The sequence below is a fragment of the Apteryx rowi genome, unplaced genomic scaffold (assembly GCF_003343035.1).
Source record: "Apteryx rowi isolate R43461 unplaced genomic scaffold, aptRow1 scaffold_144, whole genome shotgun sequence".
In the NCBI taxonomy this organism is placed as follows: domain Eukaryota; kingdom Metazoa; phylum Chordata; class Aves; order Apterygiformes; family Apterygidae; genus Apteryx; species Apteryx rowi.
Genome location: NW_020447686.1, coordinates 797465 through 820963, shown reverse-complemented (window position 1 = coordinate 820963; position 23499 = coordinate 797465). Strand labels below are relative to the sequence as shown.

Here is a 23499-nt window from a genome sequence, read left to right as displayed (position 1 = left end):
AGGCTTGCCTATACCTTTGCAGGAAGCTTACAGACTCAGTGGGCAAGAAGTTTACAAGAACATTATTTCTGAGATGCCACGGATCACATGAATCTCAGTTTCCATTTTTGCTACGATTTCAACAAACATTAATTTATTATATCAATATTCAATTATTTTCCGCTTTTACACAAACTTCAAAATAGCATGAGCTTCCTACAAGCATTACAGGAAGAGCTGTTACTTTTTCCTGTGTGCATGTGAATTTCTTGCTCCAGATAAACCAGACTTACCACTACTGCAGCGTAAAGTTCTGTATAACTACAGACAGCACTAGCACAGATTAGGAGGCAGCATTTTACAAACAGCAACACTTCCCAAGAGATGCAAATCCAAATTGCAGCTTTGTGGTTTCAGCATAATAGAAGTGACTGTTACTAGGAGATCTTAAATATTCTAAATATATTTCATTAGCATAAAGTACTTAAAACATTAATAAGCATGTTAATAAAGTATTAAAGAATCTTTTTATGTTGTACAGGTGTACAGAAAATTCAAAACATCTGTATTATAAGATGTCTCTAACAGGAGCAGAGCATTTTACATCCTTCATTTTCAGATGTGCACCATGGTTATATACACATCAGGATATAGGTTGGGCACCCTTAGCTCTTCCCCACACGTTAGTTTCCATGCAAGGAAAATCTTGAGGATGGGCTGGAAGAGGGTCTCTCTCCACATATGGAAAGACGAGATTAGGACTGAAGGCTTCCAGACAACACCCTTGCATTGCTGGGCTTCCTTGCACGCATTTTTAATACTGTCCACCAGCTCCACAGCATTTTGCTGTCAATAGAGCTAGCAATCAAGACTGTGGTGTAATAGAACCTGCACCAGTTCTTTGATAGCAAAATCTGAAGCTTAATATGTTACATAACCACAGAAAAACCTTCCTGTTCAAATATGTGATTACTTACAGTAACAACAGTGATTTACTAGAGCTGAATGTAATTTTCTTTGCATTAAAGGATGTTCTTACTGTTAAAAAATAGCATCTTTTTTTGCAAAAGTGAGATTTTTTTTTAGTTGAAAATCATTTAAGTTTTTTAAAAAGCTTCTTTGAAAAAAACACCCCTTCTCTTAGACATGTTAGTATTATTTAGAATATTGAAATAGTTGCTATTTCTTCATTCACTGTGTTTTTTCAGTAATAATTCACTCCACAGCAGTACAAAAACATTTTTAAAACACAGGGCAGGGGTAACTAGGAAAGAATCAATTCTGAACTATTAGTTAAGAACAACTTTGACTTGCTCCGCTGACATTTTTTGACTGGCTTTTCCCCCCCTCCATTACTTACTGCCATGTGAGGTGCTAAARACACATCCTGAAGCCCAGGTTCAAACTTAACTGTTGCTTCAACAGAACCTAGATTTATTACTTTGATTTGGGTTTGCCCAGCTGCAGGGAAAACAGGAAGTGTTTTCTGTTGGATAGAAAAAAAGTGAAATCAGTGCTCTATTCTAAGTCACATGGAAAAGGAAGATTAGCACTTGCCTGATGATCTGCAGTTATCAGTCATGGGGATGCAACGGTTTTAGTCACTAGTATCACAAGTTGCCTTACTGCTTTCTGCAAGGAAGGAAACCCCTTATTCACAACACCATGTCCATGGCCAGATATGATTCCTCTTTGCTCACCTCTTGTGGCACGCTGTCACTATCAGGGCCACTCTCGAATTCAGGGCACGGGCTTTTTTCCCACAGCCTACAACAGTCTGGGTTTCTGAATTTTTTTACCATGTTTTGACTCCCATTTTCCTAGCACTGGTGTTGCTGCATGGGGCACAAGCATGTAGGGGCACCACCCAGTGCAAAAAGGAACTCTGTATCAGTCAAAGCAAAACTGAATTTAATCYGGAGACTCCACTTTCTACCTGATCTAACAGTAAATAGCACCTGCTCTTGCAGAGCATCAAGAGCTGCAAGAGTCGTATGCATTTTAGTTCTGCCTCAACTTTATCTCACATGCTGTGCTTTTGTCCTTTTCATTCACTTTAGGTATATCGCATCACAAATACAGGTCCATCTTTTTCTTTCTGCAGAAGATTCCTGCACAACTATCTGGGAATTTACCAGCTTGAAAGAGGCTTATGCCCAGTGCCAGTATGTCTATGCACAACTTTCGCCTTCAGAACAGGGCATTCGGGAAAATGGCCTGGATATGTCCCTACTAGCTGAAGACCAGACCCTTTACTTTCAACCTCAAGAGACCGAGTTGAATATAAAGTTTGTTTTACTGCTGACTCAGGTTAAGGGGAGAATTCCTCATTCCTAACCGAAGCTATTTAACAGTTAAGCATCTTGTCTCAATAGTGCATGAAGACAGACAGGCATCTCTGGACAGCATTTCAGATCTTGGGACGCAATGGATCACTCCCCAGAGGTGCCTCGGACTCCCCAGCTGTATGAGAAAGCTAGATCTAGTTCCGGCATTATACTTCCCTTTGAGGCAAGAAGAGTTAGGTGTAATGAATCCTGCCTTAAGCAGGTATGTTTCTTCGCTCGTGATGTGTGACAATTCCCTGACTGTGGCCTGACACATTCCATCTCCAGTCTAAACATTAGAAAAGATGAGAGATGCAAAGCTGGCAGATCAACCAAGTCTCTGGTTTTCAGCTTTAAACCTCAGTTAAAAACCTGAGGCTGCCTTTAGACATATAATTTATACTGATGACACACAAGATGTTTTGAAGGATTGTGTTCATAGCTGATAATTTTATTACACTGATCACATTGTATTGCAATACACTTTAAGATTCTCCCTCCCTCTACTTCTCTGCATTCACATTCTTGGTTTATAATTTACAAGTCTTTTATACATGTTGTTTGGCTCATTTCCACATTAAACAGAATCTGTTCTGTATTAACAGCTGAATATTAATACCACTATTTACTTGCATGTGGCTGAACTTACATCTATTTGCACTTGCACAAGGGCAGCAGCAACAAAAGCCAAAGATGCAAGGAACATACCAACAGTGATCTTCCTCAGCGGCCTAGTACAGCAACAAGACACAAATGAGTTTTAGGACAAATGTTAATTCAAAGCTTCAGCTGTTAGTTTTTCTTTCTATTGTAAGGAACATTAACATGACCATAGCTAATGCTTTATCACCATCTGAAGGTCTGATGTTGTTACAGAAAGTATCCTGCAAGGCTAGGTAGCTCTCTATGTTAGCTCATAGTTAGTGTCTTGGGAAATCTAAATTACTTGCAACATCTTAAACCTGTTACTAGCATTTGGTGGGCTCTTTCCTAAGGTTAATTATTGTCTAAACAAAATTGTTATTGGGTTTGCATACTTGTAAACAATCCAGTATGGTTGTTAGCTTCAAAACAATAGAGAGACAAAAACTTACGCCCTGTACAAGAGGATAACAACTTTTTATGTCTATATTGCTACGTGTAAATCAAAATAATACAGACTGAAAAAGAATCAGGGAAATGTATTGAGTCGAGAGACATCTACTGACACTCATGTAAGCTGTAGAGGTAAACTTAAGGCAAATATTTTATTTATGGCATCAATTGACAGATGCAGAATGTCCACAAACAAAGGACAGTATATGTTTGCAGCACAGCATGCACCACACCAAGTTTTTCATAACTAGATGGAAAAAGAATATTGCATCTTACCTCTATAAAAATTGTTCCAAGAAATGTGTTCTGCACATTTCTCTTCTCATTGGTTTATTTGATGATCCAGCCAATTTTGTTACAGGAGCAAAGAAAGTTGGGAATGACCCAGATAATGAAAAAACTTATATTTTTAGGGATACTGAGGAAAAAGCTGGGGAGCCAGTTGCTGGAGGCCTAAGCCAGCCTTGTAATGGATCTACCCAAACCCAGAGCTCACCCAAGGTAAGCCAAGTCCAAAAAATCCTTCGCTTGCGTTTATGCAAGTCTAGACAAAGCCAATAGTTTCTCCTTTCTCTTGTTAAATATGGTGAGCCTCTTCTGCCCCTCCAACTTGCATATGCTAACCACTTCATTCCAACATTAAAAGTTGGAGTGATGTCCTCTAAAACTTCACACAGAAGTATCTACTGAGCCAGACTTCTTGCCAGGATTGAAGAGGCAATGTATCTGCTCACAGGTAGTTATAAGCCAAAGAGAGATACTACATGTTAAAGCATGTTAAAGATGTGTATTTCTACTTTTTATAAATACTTTAGTGGTGATGGGGTGGGGGGAGACAAACTAACAGTAAATAGCATTTCTCCTGTAGAAAAAAAAAAATTGCCCTTAACTTGAAAGAAAGTGACACTGATCTCTTGTTATTAGATTCTCCTCCTCTAGCCTGTGGTACATGTATATACCACTTCAAGGGCTCTAACTTACTAAAAAAAATAAAAAATAATAAAAAAAAAAACCATTTTTAATATAGCTACACCTCTATTTTCTCCTTTGCTGGATGTTTGCTCTTGTTACATCAGGGCCAGAAGAGTAGTTTAAAGAAACTGCTAATGTGAGCCTCTGTTGAAATCGGGTAAGTACATCAACTTACGTAAAATTGATCCCGCATTTTTTAATTAAAGGATAAATCACAGCATCTACAACTGGGACCATGACAATAATCAGGATTGGATTCACAGTCTGTGAGTGGAACATAAGAAGGAAAAAATTAAGCATTTTTCAAAGTCCTTTTTTAGGAAGGGCAATTAAAAAAAGAATAGATATGCATGTGCACACACACATATACGTTTATACATATACATACATATGTGTATATATATACACACACGTATATGTACATACATACATGTAGTATCCCTGGGGAGTACTTAGCATCAGACAGAAGATTACTATACCTGCATTTGGTCTGGCTGAATCTGAATAGCTCCCTGGTGAAAAATAAAGATAAATAGGTTTTAATATTATGACAACAAATAAAATTGATATGAAAAGTAAATGTTAATTAAGAGAAACAATAAAAAGTAACCTACAAAATTCCCATCCATTGTTGTGGCTTGCAGTGTCCATCTTGACCCCTTAACAAAAGAAAGAAAGTTAAATGCGACAGTAAAACAGCCTTATGAAAACAATCCAAGAGGAACTTCTGAAGTAAAGGGTCGGGAAAGACATGCAATATAATTAAAAAAATACAGAAAGAGTATTCTCTTACTCTGCCAAGTAAACATGTAAACAAAATTTTTATGGCACGTTTAATTTACTAACTTTATGAAATAAGAGCAAAAGATAATACTTGGGAAAGGAAATAGCAAAGAAATGCTGCACTCAGAGCCTAATCGTGATTCCCAGCATTTAGCTATTACTATATGAAACTAGCTACAGAGTCTGCACAGAGACATGCTGCACAGAGCACTAGAAGTTTATTTTGCACAGAAGTCACCCCAGTGTCTYGGTGCCTCCTGCCCAAGCCTGGGCAGCCCATGGCTATGGTGGGCCCGTCCTTTTTGCAGACAGCCCAGCAAGGAGCTGCAGAACCAGGATGGGATCCCAGTGGCCTCTGACCCATCGCTCAGAAGACCTGCCTATAGTCGAGTCAAGTGCAGGTGACTTTCACCTTGAGCCCAGACTGAAACGGGAGCTCACATCCTTGCATCTGTGGCAAGAGCCTTTAACCACCATACTACTGCACCACTTCATATAAGTACCTGTGATATATCATTATCAGGGATATGATAGTTTGCACAGACTATTTAGTTCAGAATTTCATAACAGGAATGCTCATGTGTAACAGGTCACATCCATCGTTACTGCGAAAGAGAAGCATGGTCCAGGGAATCGGTTTGTTAAAACAAACTTAACATACCTCTATCATAGCTAAAGCTTTCAAACCCTGGTTCTGTCAGATACCCTCCTAAGTTCACACTTCAGTATTTAAATATAAAAGCCTGCTCGCATGAGTGCTGAGCACTCTTCAGTCCAAATGAGGTCAATGGGAATTATAGACTTGTGTCTATATGTGAGGTATTCATAACAAATCTGAGTGATTAAGCAGACTGGCACCGAGCTCATTTCATCCCTGATTCTCCAAAACATTTATACTCTGCACTGCATCTCACATTTGCCAGCAAAGGAGGAGCTGGAGCTAAGAAAGCTTTAAAATACTGTTTCATCCTCTCAGTCCTGGCTGATACAGGATTTGAAGAGACCTCAGAGTCACTGAATCAGTCCCGGCGGGGTGACTAGGTAAACTGAATTTCCTCAGGCTATTCTGGGACTGCAGAACTGCCCAGCCCCTCTGTAGCACTATGCAGTGCCCTTGCACACTGGAGAGCAGGTTTATAGCCATCTATCCTAACCTCTAACCAAATCCTAGTCCAGCTTTTACAGCCTCCTGAGGCTGCCTCTTTTTACCCACAAAGAATGAGAAGGAGATACAGGGCACGGTTTCCCCTTAATCTTTTTCATGCACTGTAACCCAAAAACTATGATGAAAGTGGTTTTTTTAAACAAGCGTACTAAAGAAAAATCTACATTTTAACCTTCAAAAGCTGTGTTTAGCACCCAAGAGGAAAAACATATTTGTTTAGTAGCTACATTCTGTATTAACACTGACTCAGAATAAGTACCGGTTTGCATTATAAGCAGTTTAAAGAATTTACCTGCTGGTCAAAGAGTGCCCAGAACATGGGGAGAGGAATGTAAAGGAAAAGCACCTTCAGTACCATCTTAGTCTGAGCAATAAGTCGTTTCTGTAATGAGTAAGAATTATAAAAAGGAATCAGTCAGACACTGTGTTAAGGCTGCTATTCACAGCACACCAACAGGTGAAGACACAAGATCTGATCATGAATTATTTATCCATGTCCTGAACTTTGTATGTTGTGGGTACTTCTGCTGATTTCTGTTAAAAAGCCCAAGGTCTGCTTGTGGCTGTGAGAAGGGTTGCCAGTGAAAGGTGACATTTATAACAGATCTGTGTTTCTTGGCATATATACTCTGATGGCAGCATGAGATTTAGTTCTACAGTTAGCATTGCTTTGTTTTTCTAACGTGTTTGGCAAAACTAAATTTTGGAGGCATCTGAACAATGAGCAACTGAGGATGCATTTCATACATGAAAAATGCATATAGACAAAAGAGAAAGAAGACAGGCTAAGATTTGTGCTGCCACTGGCAATACGGCACAGTGTGTAGGAGGCAAGGGAGCACAGGACCTCACTGGGGACTAAGGGACGCAAGGCTTTCAGAGCCACGGTAAGGAGTTTGAACTCAGTACTGAGGCGAGGGCATGCAGTGTTCTTCTACTTAAGCTAAGCTTCTTGAGCACAATTCTGCAGTTTGATCCCGAGACAAATGTTATGGCCCTAGGCACTAACCATGACCTTCAGCATCACGCCTGTTGTTCACTTCTGCAGTCATATTAAAACAGCACGTTTTTGTTTGAAGTTTGTTCTGAAGCTGGTTTACTGAGATAAAGACCATAAGAATCCAGACATAATACTTGCTCTTTTATTAACCCTAAAATTAATAGGTGCCTGTACTTGTTCCACAAGGGAAATAAACATTCTTTTATTCAGCTCCCTAGAATTTTCCCCTGCAGCCTGTGATCAGAGTACTGACTTCTACTTAGCTTTCCTTTCTCCCGCTGGAGTTATGACAGTAACCTGCAACCCAGGGGAGCAGTTACATTTGGCCAGACCGTTAACTGCTAAATGGTTGAGACAGGCACAGAATTATTTATCTAGAGCTTGAGGGAATGGACCGGAGCAGACCAAACAGAAACTGGGGGTTAAGAAATGTCAGGGTGCAGGAGTGCTCACAGATAATACTCACATCATACTTCTCACTTGCCCAGTCTAGCCAGTGCTCTCTTTTGGGGAACTCCTTGCTGCGATGCCGAAACCTGTTTTTGATGGCAAACTGAGGAGATACCATTAGAACTTTGTTTAACGATGTTACAAATATTTTTAATGCTATAAGCCATTTTGTCACTATGAAGATGACACCCCTGCTGCCCATCTTTGGAGAGTGCTCAGGGTGACCCACTTCTGTAACTGCTCTAGGCATCTAAAGGAACATTGCATTCTAGGCCTCATACTGCAGATCCAGTGAAGTATGCACCTGGGATTAGGGTAAAACAAACAGCTCAGAAAGAGTCAGTCTCTCTCAATATGAGGTGCTGTTAGAACTTACTGAAGACAATAGAAAAATGTCATATGCACAACTTTTCAGACCTGAATGGGTGTAAGAATACATTTCATTATATGGGAAGCTGCATTTTGTAGAAGTTCCTCATTTCTTGAAACTGAATATATACAGATATCCTCCTGAAGACTTCACAGACCTTCTGCATGGGATAACATGCAAGTCTAATGTTCCAGGCTGAGCTGAGGAGAACTGGGCTTTAGGGGTAGCACTCTAAGTGATGGCCAAAATCACATTTAGAGATTTGTTTTTGACAATGCTTAGAGGATAAGTAATGGTCTGGGTTAYAACATGCTGGCAGATCTGCATGGAGAATGGAGAAGTGCATTAATGAAAAAAATCCCCCGATATCAGAATTCAGACACATTGTTGGGGAAATGCAGCACTTCTCATGCAGATGTAGCTCCCTTCCTTGCAAACTTGCACCACCATGTAACCCCACTAGCTTCCCTAATACAATGGGTGTCAATGTGCAGTGGGTGGCATTGTAAATAACCTGTTCTTTATTAAGCAACAAATTTTTGCTGGTAAGAGATACTAGTAGCTCTATTCTTAAAACTTAGATAACCTAAACTCAGGTCAACGCAAGATTCTCTCTCCCCCTATAGGGCTGCATTAAGGTACACAAATGAGGAAGGAATGATTCCCAGAAGTTTTTTACACATCATTGTGACATCTTGCTTTGTTTTCTTTGTGTATAAGTTACATATAGATGAAAACCATATAGATGAAAACCATATAGATGAAAACCATATAGATGAAAACAAGGGCAATCTATAAATCTGGAGGTGTCAGTAAGAAGCCTTCTGTAAGAAAAAGTCAGAAAGCTTCAGCAAAAATTCTGATAGTATGATAGACTTCTGGTCCAAGTAAGTATACTAAACAGTTTTGAAAATTCTGGCCAGGCTTTTCAGGAAAACAAATATTACTTACTCCAACGCATTTGGAAACTTGAACCATTATATTGCCTTGAGGTTGAACTTTCTTGTACATTCCGCTTCCAATTATGAACACAACTACAATGAGTAAAACAAAACAATTCAGGATTAATTGAAAATAACAGCAAAAGTTTTCGTATGCAAATCATAACAATAAAGGGGTTACATCAGGATGGAAATAAACTTTCTAAGGAGGAATGAATGTGCTTATTGGCATGTTATTATACAATAAAAGAAATCAAATTAATATTACCAAATTACTACTATTTTTTCAAGACAAAGAACTAGATCTGGAGCCATGTAGGCAAATGGCCACTGTCCTTGGCGAGCAAGATGGTTTAGCTGAGTTATGGTCAAAACAAGGCTCACTTTGGACCTTAGGTTTGGCCTTGCTGCACTGTAGTAGAGCAACTTTAAAGATTCCTTCTCAAGAGCACAGGACAATCCAGCTCTCCTCATGCAGGGGCACACAAGGCTTCGCCTGAACTGCAGGACTTGGGAAAGTTTCTGCAACTCCTACGTCCAAACACGTTCCCTGGCCTTATCCTGCTGCACGTGGAGCGCAACACAGGCAAACGCCCACGGCAGCCACCTGCCTTGTTGGGTGCATGGACAAGATGTGGCCTGGGCGGGCTCCCAGTTAGGACCATGAGGGATACTGTGGTGCACACCAGCCATACTGTTTAGGAAAAGCCCTAAAGGCTGCTTTTAACAACAACACATTTTTTTCATCTTTGTACTGCAGCTAAAAAGCTCAGTGAGGAATCTGTAGTGCAACWACTGAAAATGCAGCAGTTTAATAGACAAATACTGGTATACTATTATGGTATATGAAATACCTTTCACCAGCACAAGGACAATTACTCTATCCAGGACTAAGGGATAATTTTGAAAACCACTCTTTCCCAGTGTTCTTATACTGCCTTCAAAAGATCTTTAATTTATACAGCCCAGTGGTCCAAGCAACAGGACACTATAGGAGAGTATTGACACTAAAGCAAATTATACAACATACAGGAAGTATTTATGTCCCCCCCGCCCTCTCAAAAAAAAAAAATTCAAGGGTGAGTTTACCAACAGGCTAAATGGGCTCAATGTGCTGTCTTCCAACCCCTTTTTGCAGATCACATTGCTTTCTAATTCTGGGGAAGACTGAATCCTCAAACAGACCATCCCATCACCATAGGTTAGGCGTGCACTTAGAGATCTAGACAGACTTGACCAGGTCTCATAGGCAGGGGACGAACTAGGTGCCTTTGAGGTCCTTCCAAAAATCATTGGAAGAAAAGAAAAGATATGCCAAGACCAGGACACCCTAAGCAGAGTAAATAAGTATATGTTAGCTTTCTCGAGCACAACAGCAAATCCAAGCAAAAGTCATGCACGGGTATTTCTCTATAGGTATTTATTCCATAGCACATTTAAATGCTACCCGAGAAGGCCTCACTGTCAGGTTCCATGTTTCTAAGTGAATGTTATATTTTGCTATTATAGGCTGGAAGAAATGGGTCTGAGTGGTTTTCTTGCCCCTGGTTTACATTCCCTCCCACCCCAATTCTGCAGTCTTATGCAAAAATCATTAAGAGAATTGCCACCAACTGAGAAAATTACAGAATGGAAAATGCTGTATGCAGCTCTTTTTTTCCAGGGATACAGTTATGACCTGTGACACCAAATAATTCAGATATCAGTAAAGAAAAAAAAATTTCTCCTTGTAAAAATATGAGAATTTTAGGTTAATCCCAAAACAAAATAAAAATTTCCTAAGTCAAAAACTGCAGAATAAAAGTCAGGTATTGGTAGAGTTGGATACCTGAGAGATTTCCACTACCTTCTCATTCTTGAATCATTATCTTCTAATCACTTTTGTATCCATGAAGCAGTAAGATGGAAACAGTTCAACTTACTCAGTGCAACAGCCATGAGGGCAGCAGGAACTCCAAAGGCTAGTGGGTAACATCGTTGTTTGCTATGAATGCCACATTCTGTACCTGAAGCAAATAAAGTAACCTTAGATAAAAGTCCAAGTGAGCACTGCCACTATTTTACATATTTTACATACATTGCATTCATTATTGACACAAGAAAAAAAAAAATCTTTGCGGATRTTATGAATAGATTGGATCAAACTATCAATAGCATCAAACACTTATTTACGTTATTAAGAAGGGGAATCATGTGGATTTGTAGGTTTACACTGAGGAAAAAGAAGAATTCTGCTAGAAGGGTCACATGCAACTTTTTGGAGGAAAAGGATCTAGACTACAAAGATTTCTGCGACAAGTTATGTAACTTACATCTCTGTTTATGAACAAGTGTAACTTGTTTAAGAACTCTCAAACACCCCCTAGGGGTCAGTGATGTATCTTTATAAACTTCACACACATCCTGGCATGATGCTCAAAGTATGGACGTGGTGATTAAAAGGGAGAAGTAACAAAAGACTAAATAAAATGTATTACCTCTTTCGCAATACCTCTTCTAAAAGAAGAGTTACAAAACTTGATTAGAACAAAATATTAGCTTGCAGCAAATTAATTTGTCTTGACTCCAATTATATTAACCTTTTAGTCAAGCCACACAGAAAGTAAAGTTATCACTTTCTTCTGCTGCATTTGTCATTTCAAACCATTTTCCCAAGTTAGTTTTCATCTTGTATCAGCATGGAAGCATGTTGCTCCCTATGTTCATCTCCTTCCATTTTGGGAAAAGACAGAATTTGCATAAAGCAAACATCTAAAACATGTCTATATAGCCTGTTCCATCCAGCTGCTGTCAAAAAACCCAAAGTCCAGAATTTTACTCTAGTGCTTTAGGTTCATTTCAGAACTCTCATATAGTTTTCTTACTTTTGAGAAGAACAGCCTTCCCCAAACTCATGCCAACCACATCCATATAACACCATCTGTATAAGCTTGCAAATGAACATATGTATGCATGTGTATCAGCAAGTTGGTTTGCTTTTTGCTTGGTAGGCTATTGCTTTCATTTGTTGAAAGTCACACTGTGCATTATAATCAGAACAAATTAACCCCCCATTTTGATGATATCAAAGACGTTTACTCTGTCACACATGTTTGCATGTACATGGATGTTCATATACCTTATACAGGCACACTTTAAAATAGCCTTCACTTCCACAGTAAAGCACTCTTTCACCTTTCCTTCCCCTCCAAACAAGACAACTCTAATGACACATTTTTCTCTTTCTCGCGTAATGATTTTAAAGTTATTGGAATAAGTGCCATATTTATGCCTAAAGCAGGTTTAATTCCACAGAGGTATAAGTAGTCATGGCTTCAGCACATCTCCTCAGGAGTGGACGTACTAGATCTCTAAGGCAAATCAGATCTCAATCTGGCTTTTTTGATAATATCTCGCTCCTGAGAAGCTGGATGAGACACAAGAAAACTTGAAGATTAACTTGCCAAATAATTTCATGAGCTGTCGAAGAACAACAGCTAGCAGAGGGAGCTGAACTGTTGCTTTATACCTAAAGAACTATAACCCAACACTCATTCTTTATTGCTGTTTAACATTACATAGACAAGCGTGTAGACTTACCTCTGAGAATTGGGGTGACTATAGTGGATATAAGACTTCCAGCATTAATGGACAAATAAAAGATAGAGAAGAACCTAGTTCTTTGTTTTTCCTGCAGTGAAAACAAAAAGGCTGTTCAGAAAGGCTTGACCTGAGCCATGTCACTCAGCCTAGATCAAACCATCAGCAACTCAGTTGGTACAGTTCAAGACACAAATAGTTATCTAGCTCCTCTTTTTTAGGTATTCAGGAAGTACTACATTAATGTACATGTCTAGATAAGTATATCATTAGAGTATAGCAACAGTCAAACATTACTAAAAATATATGCACGATTGAAAAATGATCACCAAAATCTGAAAAATAGTGTTACCTGGTCATCGTCAAACTGATCTCCACCAAATGCTGACACACAAGGTTTGATGCCACCAGTACCAAGTGCAATGAGGATCAAACCAACAACAGACAGGGCACTGGGACAAAGAAGAAAAAATCATTCCATTCCTTTAGATGAATAGCAGGCCCATAGAACTGCCCAAGCTAATAGCAGAAGCATTAAACAACAGACATGCCTTAACATTAATGGGTGTCATCAGTCTGGCTTCTCATAAGAGAAAGCCAAGAAAAGATCTGCCACTTTAAGAACTGTATTTAGTTAATCAGCCTTAATTAATCACAGCTCACAGATATCAGGATGGGAGAACCGAGGCCAGAGATGCATGGAAGTGTCTGTGGCCTGGTAGACTGTATGATCATAACTCAGTGATTCACAGGGAGCAAATGAAAGAAATTGGTGCTTGTTAACATCTGCTTCACACAGGTGAAGTCAGCATGGCTTAAATTCTTCACACACTACCTGAGACATCTCAGGCAGATACTAGGAAAGAAGGAAGCTATTTAGAAATAAGGAGTCAAGAACATGTATGAACAAGACTACACATCTCTTGAACTACCATTCAGGAACAATGATTGTATAAATTAAAGTTGGCCTATGGCAGATTTTCTAAAGGTGCATAAGCATCAGGGGTGACAGTTTTCTTAAAGACAGCCATAATTCAGGCAGCATAAATTTAAGGTTCAAGTTGTCCCACCCTTCATCAACTTGGAAAACACATGTACAAAACAACTCACATGTGCACTGGAATATGATCAGGAGTGCCATTCCGGTTGTAATCAGTCAGGTCATTTATGGAGCTTATAGACATGATTGCCTGCCCAATTGTATAGACAATGGACAGGGAAACAATGGTCCTGTTATAAAGAAAGGAGATACAAAACACTTACATACATTTATGTTTAATAAAGGAGGATATACAGCACAGACATTAGATCTGGACTCATAACTTATCACAAGCTACTCTAAAAATCTGTCCACATACTTCTGTCACAATACTATTTCTATTATGTTTATTTTGTTTAAGAAAAWTTTTGAGAGCGCCTTGTTTAATTAAGCAAGGCAAATATGAAAAATGGTTCTTCTCTAGACATCAATGTGTTGTGGAAGTGTATTTTGGCTTGTACTTGTTTGTTTTTTTTTTTAGAGCATGCCATCCAAACAAGTGAACAAACATGTATCCAGGCATGTTCATACATAACAGGACAAACTGCAAGATATTAAACTATTTGCAATGAGCTTACACTGATCAGACCAGATGCACAGAGCATACTTGACAGTGATTGCATATCTGGTCTCCCAGAGGCTGTCAACACAGCGGCAGATGATCATGCAGCCTGCAGCCAACCTCGACTCCAGAGCCAGCTTCATCCCTAATCTCTGGGAGACCTTTGACAAGTCAGCTAACATTCCTGACTCATATCCTTCAATAAAAATCTTTTTATAGTGCTTTTTCTGGCAAAGTAAATACTATTAGAAGCACAACATCAGCAAAGGAGAATGAGATCAGGCTGTTGGAAATAATTTGTTACATTTGAAAGCACTTCATTCAGCATTATTTTTCTGAGCAGCTAGCACACACAAAAGAAATTCAGAATTCATCATTTAAAACAAACAGTTGCAACTCAGTAAAACTTTCCACTGAGCTGTCAAATCAATACTGAAATTAATTACAGAATATTTTAGAATATATTCTAAAAGTCTCTCTTAATACCACATAAAACAGTATTTCACCAATTAATTTACCATCTGCAATAGGTAAAGATGCAATCAAATGTAATTATAACCTCCAGTTTCTATTCATTTTCGCAGCTCCTCTGTTCCTTACAGTTCAGCCTACATTTTGTCCAGATGAGAGAAAACATGCAGCATGTGTGGAAAGCAGACTAATGCAATTAGCTGATTAACAGAACTGTAATATTTGCTAACTTGTAGTGAAGTTTGAGTTCTGAGCTAAATCAATTAAAACCTCAAACTTTCCATGGGAAAAAAAGCCCAAACGATTCTGAAGTAGCCAACACCAGTTCTGAGGTGGTTGTTCTAAATCCTTTGCTACAGCAACAGTTCAAGTACCATTGAGCTCAACCGAATTTCCATGGTTTTTGGGTTGTTTTCTGAGTAAGCACTCACTTAAACTTTCCCAGCCAAGAGTCCGCAATAAGTGCTCCAAGGATTGGTGTCAAGTAGCACAGAGCAACGAACGTGTGGTAGATGGCTGTAGACAAGTTGTCTTCCCAATGCAGGAAGTATTTGAAATACAAAACGAGCACAGCTGTAGGATGGAGGACAAAACAACAGGTTAGAAAGCAGAATCGGGGCTGGATAAGCAACAGTAGGCAAGAGGAGAGGCAAGACGYGGGACATACCTCGCATGCCATAGTAGGAGAACCGCTCGCAGAATTCATTGATGACGATGAAGAAGATACTGATGGGGTAGCCAAAGCAGCTTGGCTGGAGGCAAGTGTGACAGTGTGAGTTCAGACAGAGCCATGCAAAACACAGGTAAAATAACACTGCTAAATGTGACCCACAACTTGAGCAAGCTCAGTATGAATGTTACAGGGGGTGTGTAGATACTCAGCGGTTAGGAAACTGCATGGACTGCTGTGGAACCAGGCTGATCTACCTCAGTCAAGAATCAATTTTCACTTTCCCCTTGTGGTCTCCAGAGCTCTACAGACTTCTCATCTGCCCTTTGCAAGAAATATTTAGCAACACTATGTTTGACCTTCAAGTTATTTGAAGTCTTAGGCCTCTAATAATAGAGTAATCTTCACAGGTACCCCCAAAATATGCAAAAAGACAACATTAATGAACAACAACAACAAACAAACAAAAAAGCCCCACAGCCCAGACCCCCACAACCTACCATAATTAAAAGTCCAGGGCTATTGTTAGATACCTCTGGTCAGGATAGGTAAGCATTTTATTAAAACAGGTCCCTCAGGAAAGCTCCCCATCCTGACAAATACTCTACTAGATGGAGAATCATCCATTTCCTCAGACTTACTGATAAAACTGACTTCTTACTCCTAACCTGAACTTTCCTGGCTTTGACTGGTAGATTTACTGTGCCTTCTCCTGCTGCGACAGGCATCCAAATGGTCCCCATAATGCAGCTTGGGGCAAGGCTCTTGCCATTGTAACAAAGCAAGGAAAGGACTCATCAGTTACAAGTTTGGCATAATTAGTGAAATAGGAAGTTTAATTTCTCACCACCTATTTTTCTAAATGGATGAAAATATAACATTTCTAACAAAATTATTAGGAATACAAGTTGAATATAGTCTTCCACAGTTTACCTTTATGGGTTTAATTTTGCAAGTTGCAAAATCAAATTTTTAAACAAGCCTCAGAAGCTATGCCGGTTTACATCCACTTCAGTGACTTACCTAGACTGTTAAGATTAGTCATTCCTACAATACTTTTTTTAAAAAATAAAATATTTCATTATGTAAAAGAAGCAAACTTACAGATACAAATGGTTTTAATTAAGCTCTAAGAAAAATCTAGATAACTATGGTTTTATTTGGATATCAGAGTCCAAGCTATTTCAACTAGGAGCTACACAGCCTTACAAGTAACTGAGAGATCAGAAGTCATCATGATATGCTGTCAAAAAGCCAAGTAAAGTAGATCTTTAAATGTTTATTGCTTTTGTGCTTTAGGTTAAATAAAAGTGTGTATGTCGGCTATATGAAAAGCAATGCATATTTTAAGGATTAGTCGGGGGTTTAAAACATTTCAGAGGTAAAACAGTCATGAAAGTTAAAAGAAGCACGAACAAGAAAAAATATGGCATTGTTTGCCTTCGTGTTGTAAGCGTTCAGGAATCGGATCAATCTGTTTTTCAGATAAAACTGAATACAAAGAAAATGTCACAGGTCCAAAGGAAAGAAGCCTTATATGGGAAACCCTGCCTGACATGAGTAAATCAGAAAGCTTACATCACCAGCAGAGACTCTGGACAGAGCCTTAATGAACAGCATTGCCACCAGCTCACCTGTGGCTTTAGAGGGCTTCTAGGAGGGCTTGCCTATCATTACAATTACAAGATTTGAATCCAGAGTATTCAGGAAAACAGCGTCTTTGGCACAGGTCAGTCGCTGAAGTGTATGCAAGCGCACACAGGCTGAGGGATATCTTGATTTCTTTGATGGATGCACTTGTGCCTTAGCAAGACATCCTACCCCAGGACACCAAGGAAAGATGACCCAGAAGAAGTCTAGGTGTATGAAAGCCTGTGTGCTACAACAAGCTTTTTGTGAATACTGCAAGAGAAATGAAAATAATACAGTGGTAAGAGCGTTGCTGACTTAGTCTGACTCAGCCATGAGGAGGACCAAGTAGCCTGAAGAGTGCTAATTGTGGTTATTAGCTGCACCAAACATATAGCATGCGTCTTACTTGTGCTTTGATAGATGAGCTTCACTGAAAGAATCTCACTTTGGCCAAGGAGGAGTCCCAGGTGGGACTCATCTAGCTTTAGAGCAATAAAAGTTAGAGGCCTAAATAGGATTTTGTCACCCTTGATTTCTCATACCTTCCATGGGCAGAAAGAGGCATCTCCAAAGAAAGCCCAACCACATGTATCCCCAAATTAGATAATCACTTGCTGAAGGTGCCTGTTCCTTCAGCTGAAGGTACGAGGTACTCTAGATGACTAGCCCAGACTTGGACTTTTGGTGGACTGSAGTTCATACAGAAGAACGCCACACAGCCCTGTCCATACACTATCATTATGCCATGCAAATGTTTGTGCCACCACACTGCAAATCAGACAAGGAAAGAGGTCCTGTTTGGGAACAGGGGGAAGAAACAGGATAGCAGGAAAAGGTCAAAAGAGGGATATGAGCACTATTCCAGAGGAGGTGGACCATGGTGCACCATGAAGGGTTGGCTCAGCATCCATTAGAAATAATCAAAAGGTTTTGATTTCAGCAGTTAATGGGCCAGGCCCCGAAACAGTAACCCACACTGCAGAGCTGGTTTCTGCCACTGTAAATGGGTGTAACTCAGCTGGGAAGGAGAGGCTGTCCCCATGTGAAGCAAGAGAAAGCCTGCCCCATGTCCATCCACCTGTGGAGCAAAAGCAACAGGACAGTCCTGGCCTAGGGATGGTGGGACCCATCCCCACCAGAATTTAACAAAGCCTCACTAAAACTTTTTTGTCCTTCCTGATGTTCTCAAACTTCCCTGGTTTGATGCTGTCACAACACAACAGTTTGTTGTATAACAGGGTGCGAGGTGTTGTAACCAGTGATGTAACAAGTTTCCACAGAGGCTGGGCTTTTGTTTTAAGCCACTAGTGCTTACATGCGTTCCAGAGATGTTCTGCATTCATGCAGCAGCACAGCRGCCCTTGGTGGATTTTTACCTGCTGCCCCAAGCTTGCAGAGATTTGTGTGTCACAACTGGGGCTGAGCACTATGCCATGCAAATGTTTGTGTCGCCATACATACACAAACAGGGGCATGTAGGAGAAAGCCAGAAGGTCTTCCACAAGATAATGGACATTTTTTTTTATTCTCCCAAGATAATACTAACAAGAAGAGAATACATAGTTATGTCTTGATAATGTATAGCCTATACTGCTCTTGTTTTGTACTATATTGTTCTCTTAATCCTTGGTTGCATTATACACATGCATGTGCACACACCTACTACAACATTTTTTGTTGAGATCCACATTGGCCAAAAAGCACTAGAGCCACCACTGAAGAGGTAACCTGAAAGTAACATTTTTAATCCTCTCCGTAAAGTTCCCCCACCCTGAGGATCCCAGGCCCAGGTCTGATACAGCCCAGCTGCACAGCCTTGACTCAGGCTGCCAAGGAAACCGCTAAGCTGCGAGAAAGCTGTGGGAAAGTCCATGGAGTAAAACCTCACAAGATAAGAAAGGCAAAACTGCAAAGAGAGATAGTATTGCTGAGACAGCAATCATTACTAGTTCAAAGATTGAAGAGGAATAACACTAACATGAAAGGCAAAAAAAAAAAAAAAAAAAAAATTCCTGAAGCAGAGTCAGTGGATGATGGCAACTCAGCAACACAAGAGCCTGCTCCAGGGATCTTTCTCCTCCTGACTGACACCTGCCTGTCCAGCAAAGGCTCTTCGGGCATCTTATCGGGGTGGCCAGTGTATTAATGTCTAGCTGGAATTTAGATCTTTTGTGTGCTCACTACTTTGTGCTTTTAAGCCATGGATTTCTTTGTGCACAGTTAAGGATACCCAAAGAGAATGACAATAGATTTTTAGAATAGGAAAAAAAAGAAAAACACCAACAACAAAACAAAACTTACCGCTGATTTGCCATTACTCTTGCTTTTTGCTACTGGGAGAGAGAGAAAAAAAAAAGACAAGTTAATGGAAACTACTAATTAACATTTCTTTAAAACCACTAGAAAACATAAAAAAAAGGCTCAACTAAAAATGCAGTTCATGAAAGGTAAACGTGGTATTGTTCAGTAATCCAAATATATGTTCAGGATGAGTAAGCTTTCAGTCTTAAAGGGGCACTTCTTATGGTGCAAGAAAATTAGTAGAAAAAATTCACTTGATTTCATTTTGTTTTCCAGGCTACATGTAGACTCACATGTACTCCCAAGGAAAAGCAAAAAGGATTATTGTGAGACAAAGCATTGCATCCTATTAAGATCACTCAAAACGCATCACTAAGGGTGCTCTACCACCTGCAAGAGACACATCCTGTTTCAACTTGGTCTCCAGGATGTTGCCTTGGAGATAAGTCAAGAGCAAGGAGTATAGTCGAGATGCCCTGCAAGGGGTGATGCCCCTTCCACCCCTTTCCCAGAAGGGAGAGGCTATCCACCGCTCAGATTTAAAAAGGACTGAATACATGGCCCAATTAAGTGATCCACACTAGCATGCATTTACTTAAGGTGGAGAAAGTCCTGGAAGCACACGAGGAGTCCTGAGTACAAAGAGAGCAGACAGCTGCTTGCAGCTATAAATCCACTGCTGGCTGCTCCGGGCAGTTTCACTGCTGCTGACGGCTCTCCAAGCACTATCCTTCAGGGCAAGCTTTGCTCGGGGGACAGGTTACAGTTTGCCTTCTGGCTGAGTTTGCACCCTTTCAGATAAAGGCCATATGCCCATATAACGGATGTCAGCATTTCTTATAAAACCACATGAGCAAGTTCATTATCTTTAAGATAAGACCAAGTACAAGACATGAACTTTGAAATCCCTGCTTACCAATGAAGCATGCCCATAACAGACCATTATAAGAAAAATAGATTTGCTAACATCAGTATTATCTAGTACATAGTCCACGATAGATACAAACAGCTGACAGCAACACAGTACTTTAGTTCGACAAGATACTGAGTAAAGTAACTTTCAACAATTTAAAGTGAATTAATCTCATTTTTTTCTTTACAGAAGTGGACACCTGTATATTTACAATAAATACAGAAAAGTAATATGCTCAAAATTCAAGAATATGTTTTCTTAAAAAAATAATAATAATTTGGAAAGTGCTGAGACTCCAACTTCAGACAACATACTCATAATTGAATCGTTAACGTTACTGGAAATGTCCCTTATACAATTCATGTCAGCAGACATATTGGAGGATATCAAGGCATTAGTGATAGGGACTATTTTCATAACAGCTCCTTGATTACCTCCAGTCTTTGACATTTCCTGAACACATGCATCACACTGACATTTTTTCATAGCATCAGCCCTAAGAACTATTTTAGATATCTCTTTATTCTATTTTTCCTTACATCAGAAATTGAAGAGTAGTAAACCTGCTTTGAAGCTGTGAATTCAGTCACCTTAAGGACCCCTAACTTTCATCTTTCAAAAAAATCTAACAGTGCAGTTTTTATTCATCCAGGTGGGTGTGCAGGAGGGAAAAGCACAGTGCATGCAGTCACTTGCCACAGCTACCTCTGCCCTCAGCCTTTTGGCCCTCTCCCCAGTCCCACGCAGGACCCAGACAGGTCCCCCGGCACCAACTATGGGACCATGCTGGAGCTCCTTCTCGGAGGGGGGGGATCTGGGGCACCGCACCTTCGACCTCACGAGCAACACCCTGCATGTTTCCGTTTGAGAAGAAGGCTTGAGAAAGTGACCTGCTGTCCCAGACTGTCTCCATCCACCACAGGGATGAAATTCTCTATTCTGGACCAGGATCCTCCTGGCCACTACCACTTGGTGCCATACATCAGTCAGCACATACGGGGAACATCACGCTGAGCATCTCACTCCTGTCAGCTAAGCCTTGGAGAACTGAAGAACTCAGAGTTGGCTGTTTTTTCTTGATAGAGGGTGAAAGCACCACCTCCACAAGAAATCTTGTGGAGAGGATGTTGGAGTCATTTTTTTAAAAGAAGGACATTGAACGCTGACTTAAATGCTTTTAAAGGACAAATATTTATTTCTAGACCCTTTTGAGTTCATACCACTATTCTCCTTTTTCAGCATGGGTTAGGAAATTACTGATGGTATTAAAGCCAACATTTCAACAYGGGAACCTACATCCAATCAACTCCACTGTCAGGCAGCTTCAGGGTTAGGTGGTGCAGAATAGACTTCCAAAAGCACAAAGCACCCAGCATTTTGCATCAGTTTCAGTGGGGAAAAAAGCAACATTTTAAATAATGGGTTTTGTTTGTGGCATGTCAGAGTAAGTCCCTCTTCTGGGCAATCCTCAGTACATTTCGCAACCCCCCCCCCCCCCCCCCAAAAAAAACCCTGCAAAACTGAATCATTTTCACTGCAAAATACTAAAGAGCTTCACATTTTTCAAAATAAAACCATAAGCAGTTATGCACTCTGTATTTCCTTAAGAAATTTTAATATTTTTAAACTGTGCAAAAACAGAAGCCACTTAGTTTTCTAGTTGAGCACTAAATCTAAATGAATTATTGATGGATGGGTTCATCCCGTGAGAATAAACCACTATCCAAGCACCTGCTTGGATTGTGCTTTTAACATTCACTGCCAAGGTGAATGTGCCAAGGTGAGCACGGCTCCTTCCCTTCTCAGGCAGCTCCCATTAGCACAGCTTATTACAGACACAGAGCTGCCCAGCGAGACTGCCGCTATTTACAGCTTGCAGTCACTTCACAAGACAGAGGAGCACCTACCGTGCTCTGCACAACCGCTGCAGTAACTTTACCTGTTTAAAATACTTCATGCCTGTGGCCAGACTAAATCTGTACACAACTAAACATTCACCTAGGGGTGTTCCTGCTCCAGAGTGAGCCTGCTCTCTATTCGTGTGACTCGCAGCACAGCAAAGCCTGTTGCCTCCTCTCCCCGGAGCAGCCTTATGTTGCCTACAGAAGGATGCTGCAGCAGTCAGACAAGTGACTCCAGGAGTCCCTGCTTCAGGTCTTGCTCTTCCAGAAAGACACTGACACGGCAAGCGTCAAAGTAAATCTATAATGCAGCAAAACTGATGTTACATGAGCAGACACAGCTGCATCAGGTTCTTCTCTCTCCCCAGGGTCACCAGCAACTTCCCTGCTGGCTGCCCAAGCCAGCCGGGACCCGGCTGCCCGCTCTGGGAGGCAGCGGGACCCGGCTGCCCGCTCTGGGAGGCAGCGCTGCTGGGCTCCACACACTCATCGCTATCGCTGCCCGTCCCAGCAGCGTGGGTTTGCTTGCCAAGGCTGCCGCGGCGCTTGCTCGTTTCTGCGCCCCTCRTGTTCCTCCCATGTGTGAAATGAAGATAAGGTTTCTCCATCTCAGAGACTGCTCGTGAGGAAAGGTACACCAATGTGCTCAGACACTGCAGGACTAAGGGGCCAGCTAAGCCCAACGGAGAAAGCTAAATGACAGAAAAAGTTGTTTGTGCTATTGCTGACTGTTCTGATTGAGACAGGAACAAAGTCTTGAGGATTAACTAGCTAAATGAGCTCTGCCCTTATCTAAGCCCCTCCGTTGTGTTTCTATGTATTAAAACCACCGTGACTAGTTCAACCCTAGGCAAACTCTCCGGTCACACCAGTGCTCGGAAAAAGGCTTATTTAAGAGCTACGAGGAACACCACATTTAGCTTGTGCCGGGGTTTCAAACCATAGGTCCTCACAAGTTTCGAGGCAAACCTTCCCGTTCTGGGGTTCAGCTCGCGCAGCTTACGCAGGCCAGGACAACACCCCCGGGCTCCCACTGGCGTTTCAACGCGGGTTAAGAGAGTTTAGCTATAGCATTACCGACTGCCCCTTCGCCGGGGGCAGAGGAGGCAGCGACGACGCCAGGATGGTGGTGGACACCCAGATGGYGGCGGGCGCCAGGGGATGCTCCTCGGCACACGGCCGGGCCCCGCTCTGCCCTCCACAGGGCAGCCAGCCCCCGCGAAAGGGGAGGCCGAGCAGCCCGGGCCACCCCGGGGAGCGCGGCGCCCCACGGGACCCCCGGAGCCCTGCGCCAGGCTTCGCGGCTGGGCGACGGCCGAGGCGACGCGGGCGGGTGCGGTGTCGCCCGG

At 41.1% G+C, this 23499-nt stretch overlaps 1 protein-coding gene across 1 annotated transcript in view; it reads right to left on the bottom strand.

Moving 5' to 3' along the window:
- The window catches only part of SLC15A1 (solute carrier family 15 member 1), a 40775-nt gene that overhangs the window by 10022 nt on the left and 7254 nt on the right, over nucleotides 1-23499 (bottom strand). The window contains exons 2-17 of the mRNA XM_026058185.1: nucleotides 23228-23341; nucleotides 19337-19368; nucleotides 15401-15485; nucleotides 15165-15306; nucleotides 13772-13891; nucleotides 13014-13113; nucleotides 12662-12752; nucleotides 11005-11088; nucleotides 9093-9175; nucleotides 7788-7874; nucleotides 6614-6703; nucleotides 4988-5032; nucleotides 4853-4885; nucleotides 4549-4637; nucleotides 2956-3037; nucleotides 1340-1465 (exon numbers count right to left, since the gene is read on the bottom strand). Coding sequence (XP_025913970.1) covers nucleotides 1340-1465; nucleotides 2956-3037; nucleotides 4549-4637; nucleotides 4853-4885; nucleotides 4988-5032; nucleotides 6614-6703; nucleotides 7788-7874; nucleotides 9093-9175; nucleotides 11005-11088; nucleotides 12662-12752; nucleotides 13014-13113; nucleotides 13772-13891; nucleotides 15165-15306; nucleotides 15401-15485; nucleotides 19337-19368; nucleotides 23228-23341 — 1403 coding nt within the window. The remainder of the gene's footprint in view (nucleotides 1-1339; nucleotides 1466-2955; nucleotides 3038-4548; nucleotides 4638-4852; nucleotides 4886-4987; nucleotides 5033-6613; nucleotides 6704-7787; nucleotides 7875-9092; nucleotides 9176-11004; nucleotides 11089-12661; nucleotides 12753-13013; nucleotides 13114-13771; nucleotides 13892-15164; nucleotides 15307-15400; nucleotides 15486-19336; nucleotides 19369-23227; nucleotides 23342-23499) is intronic.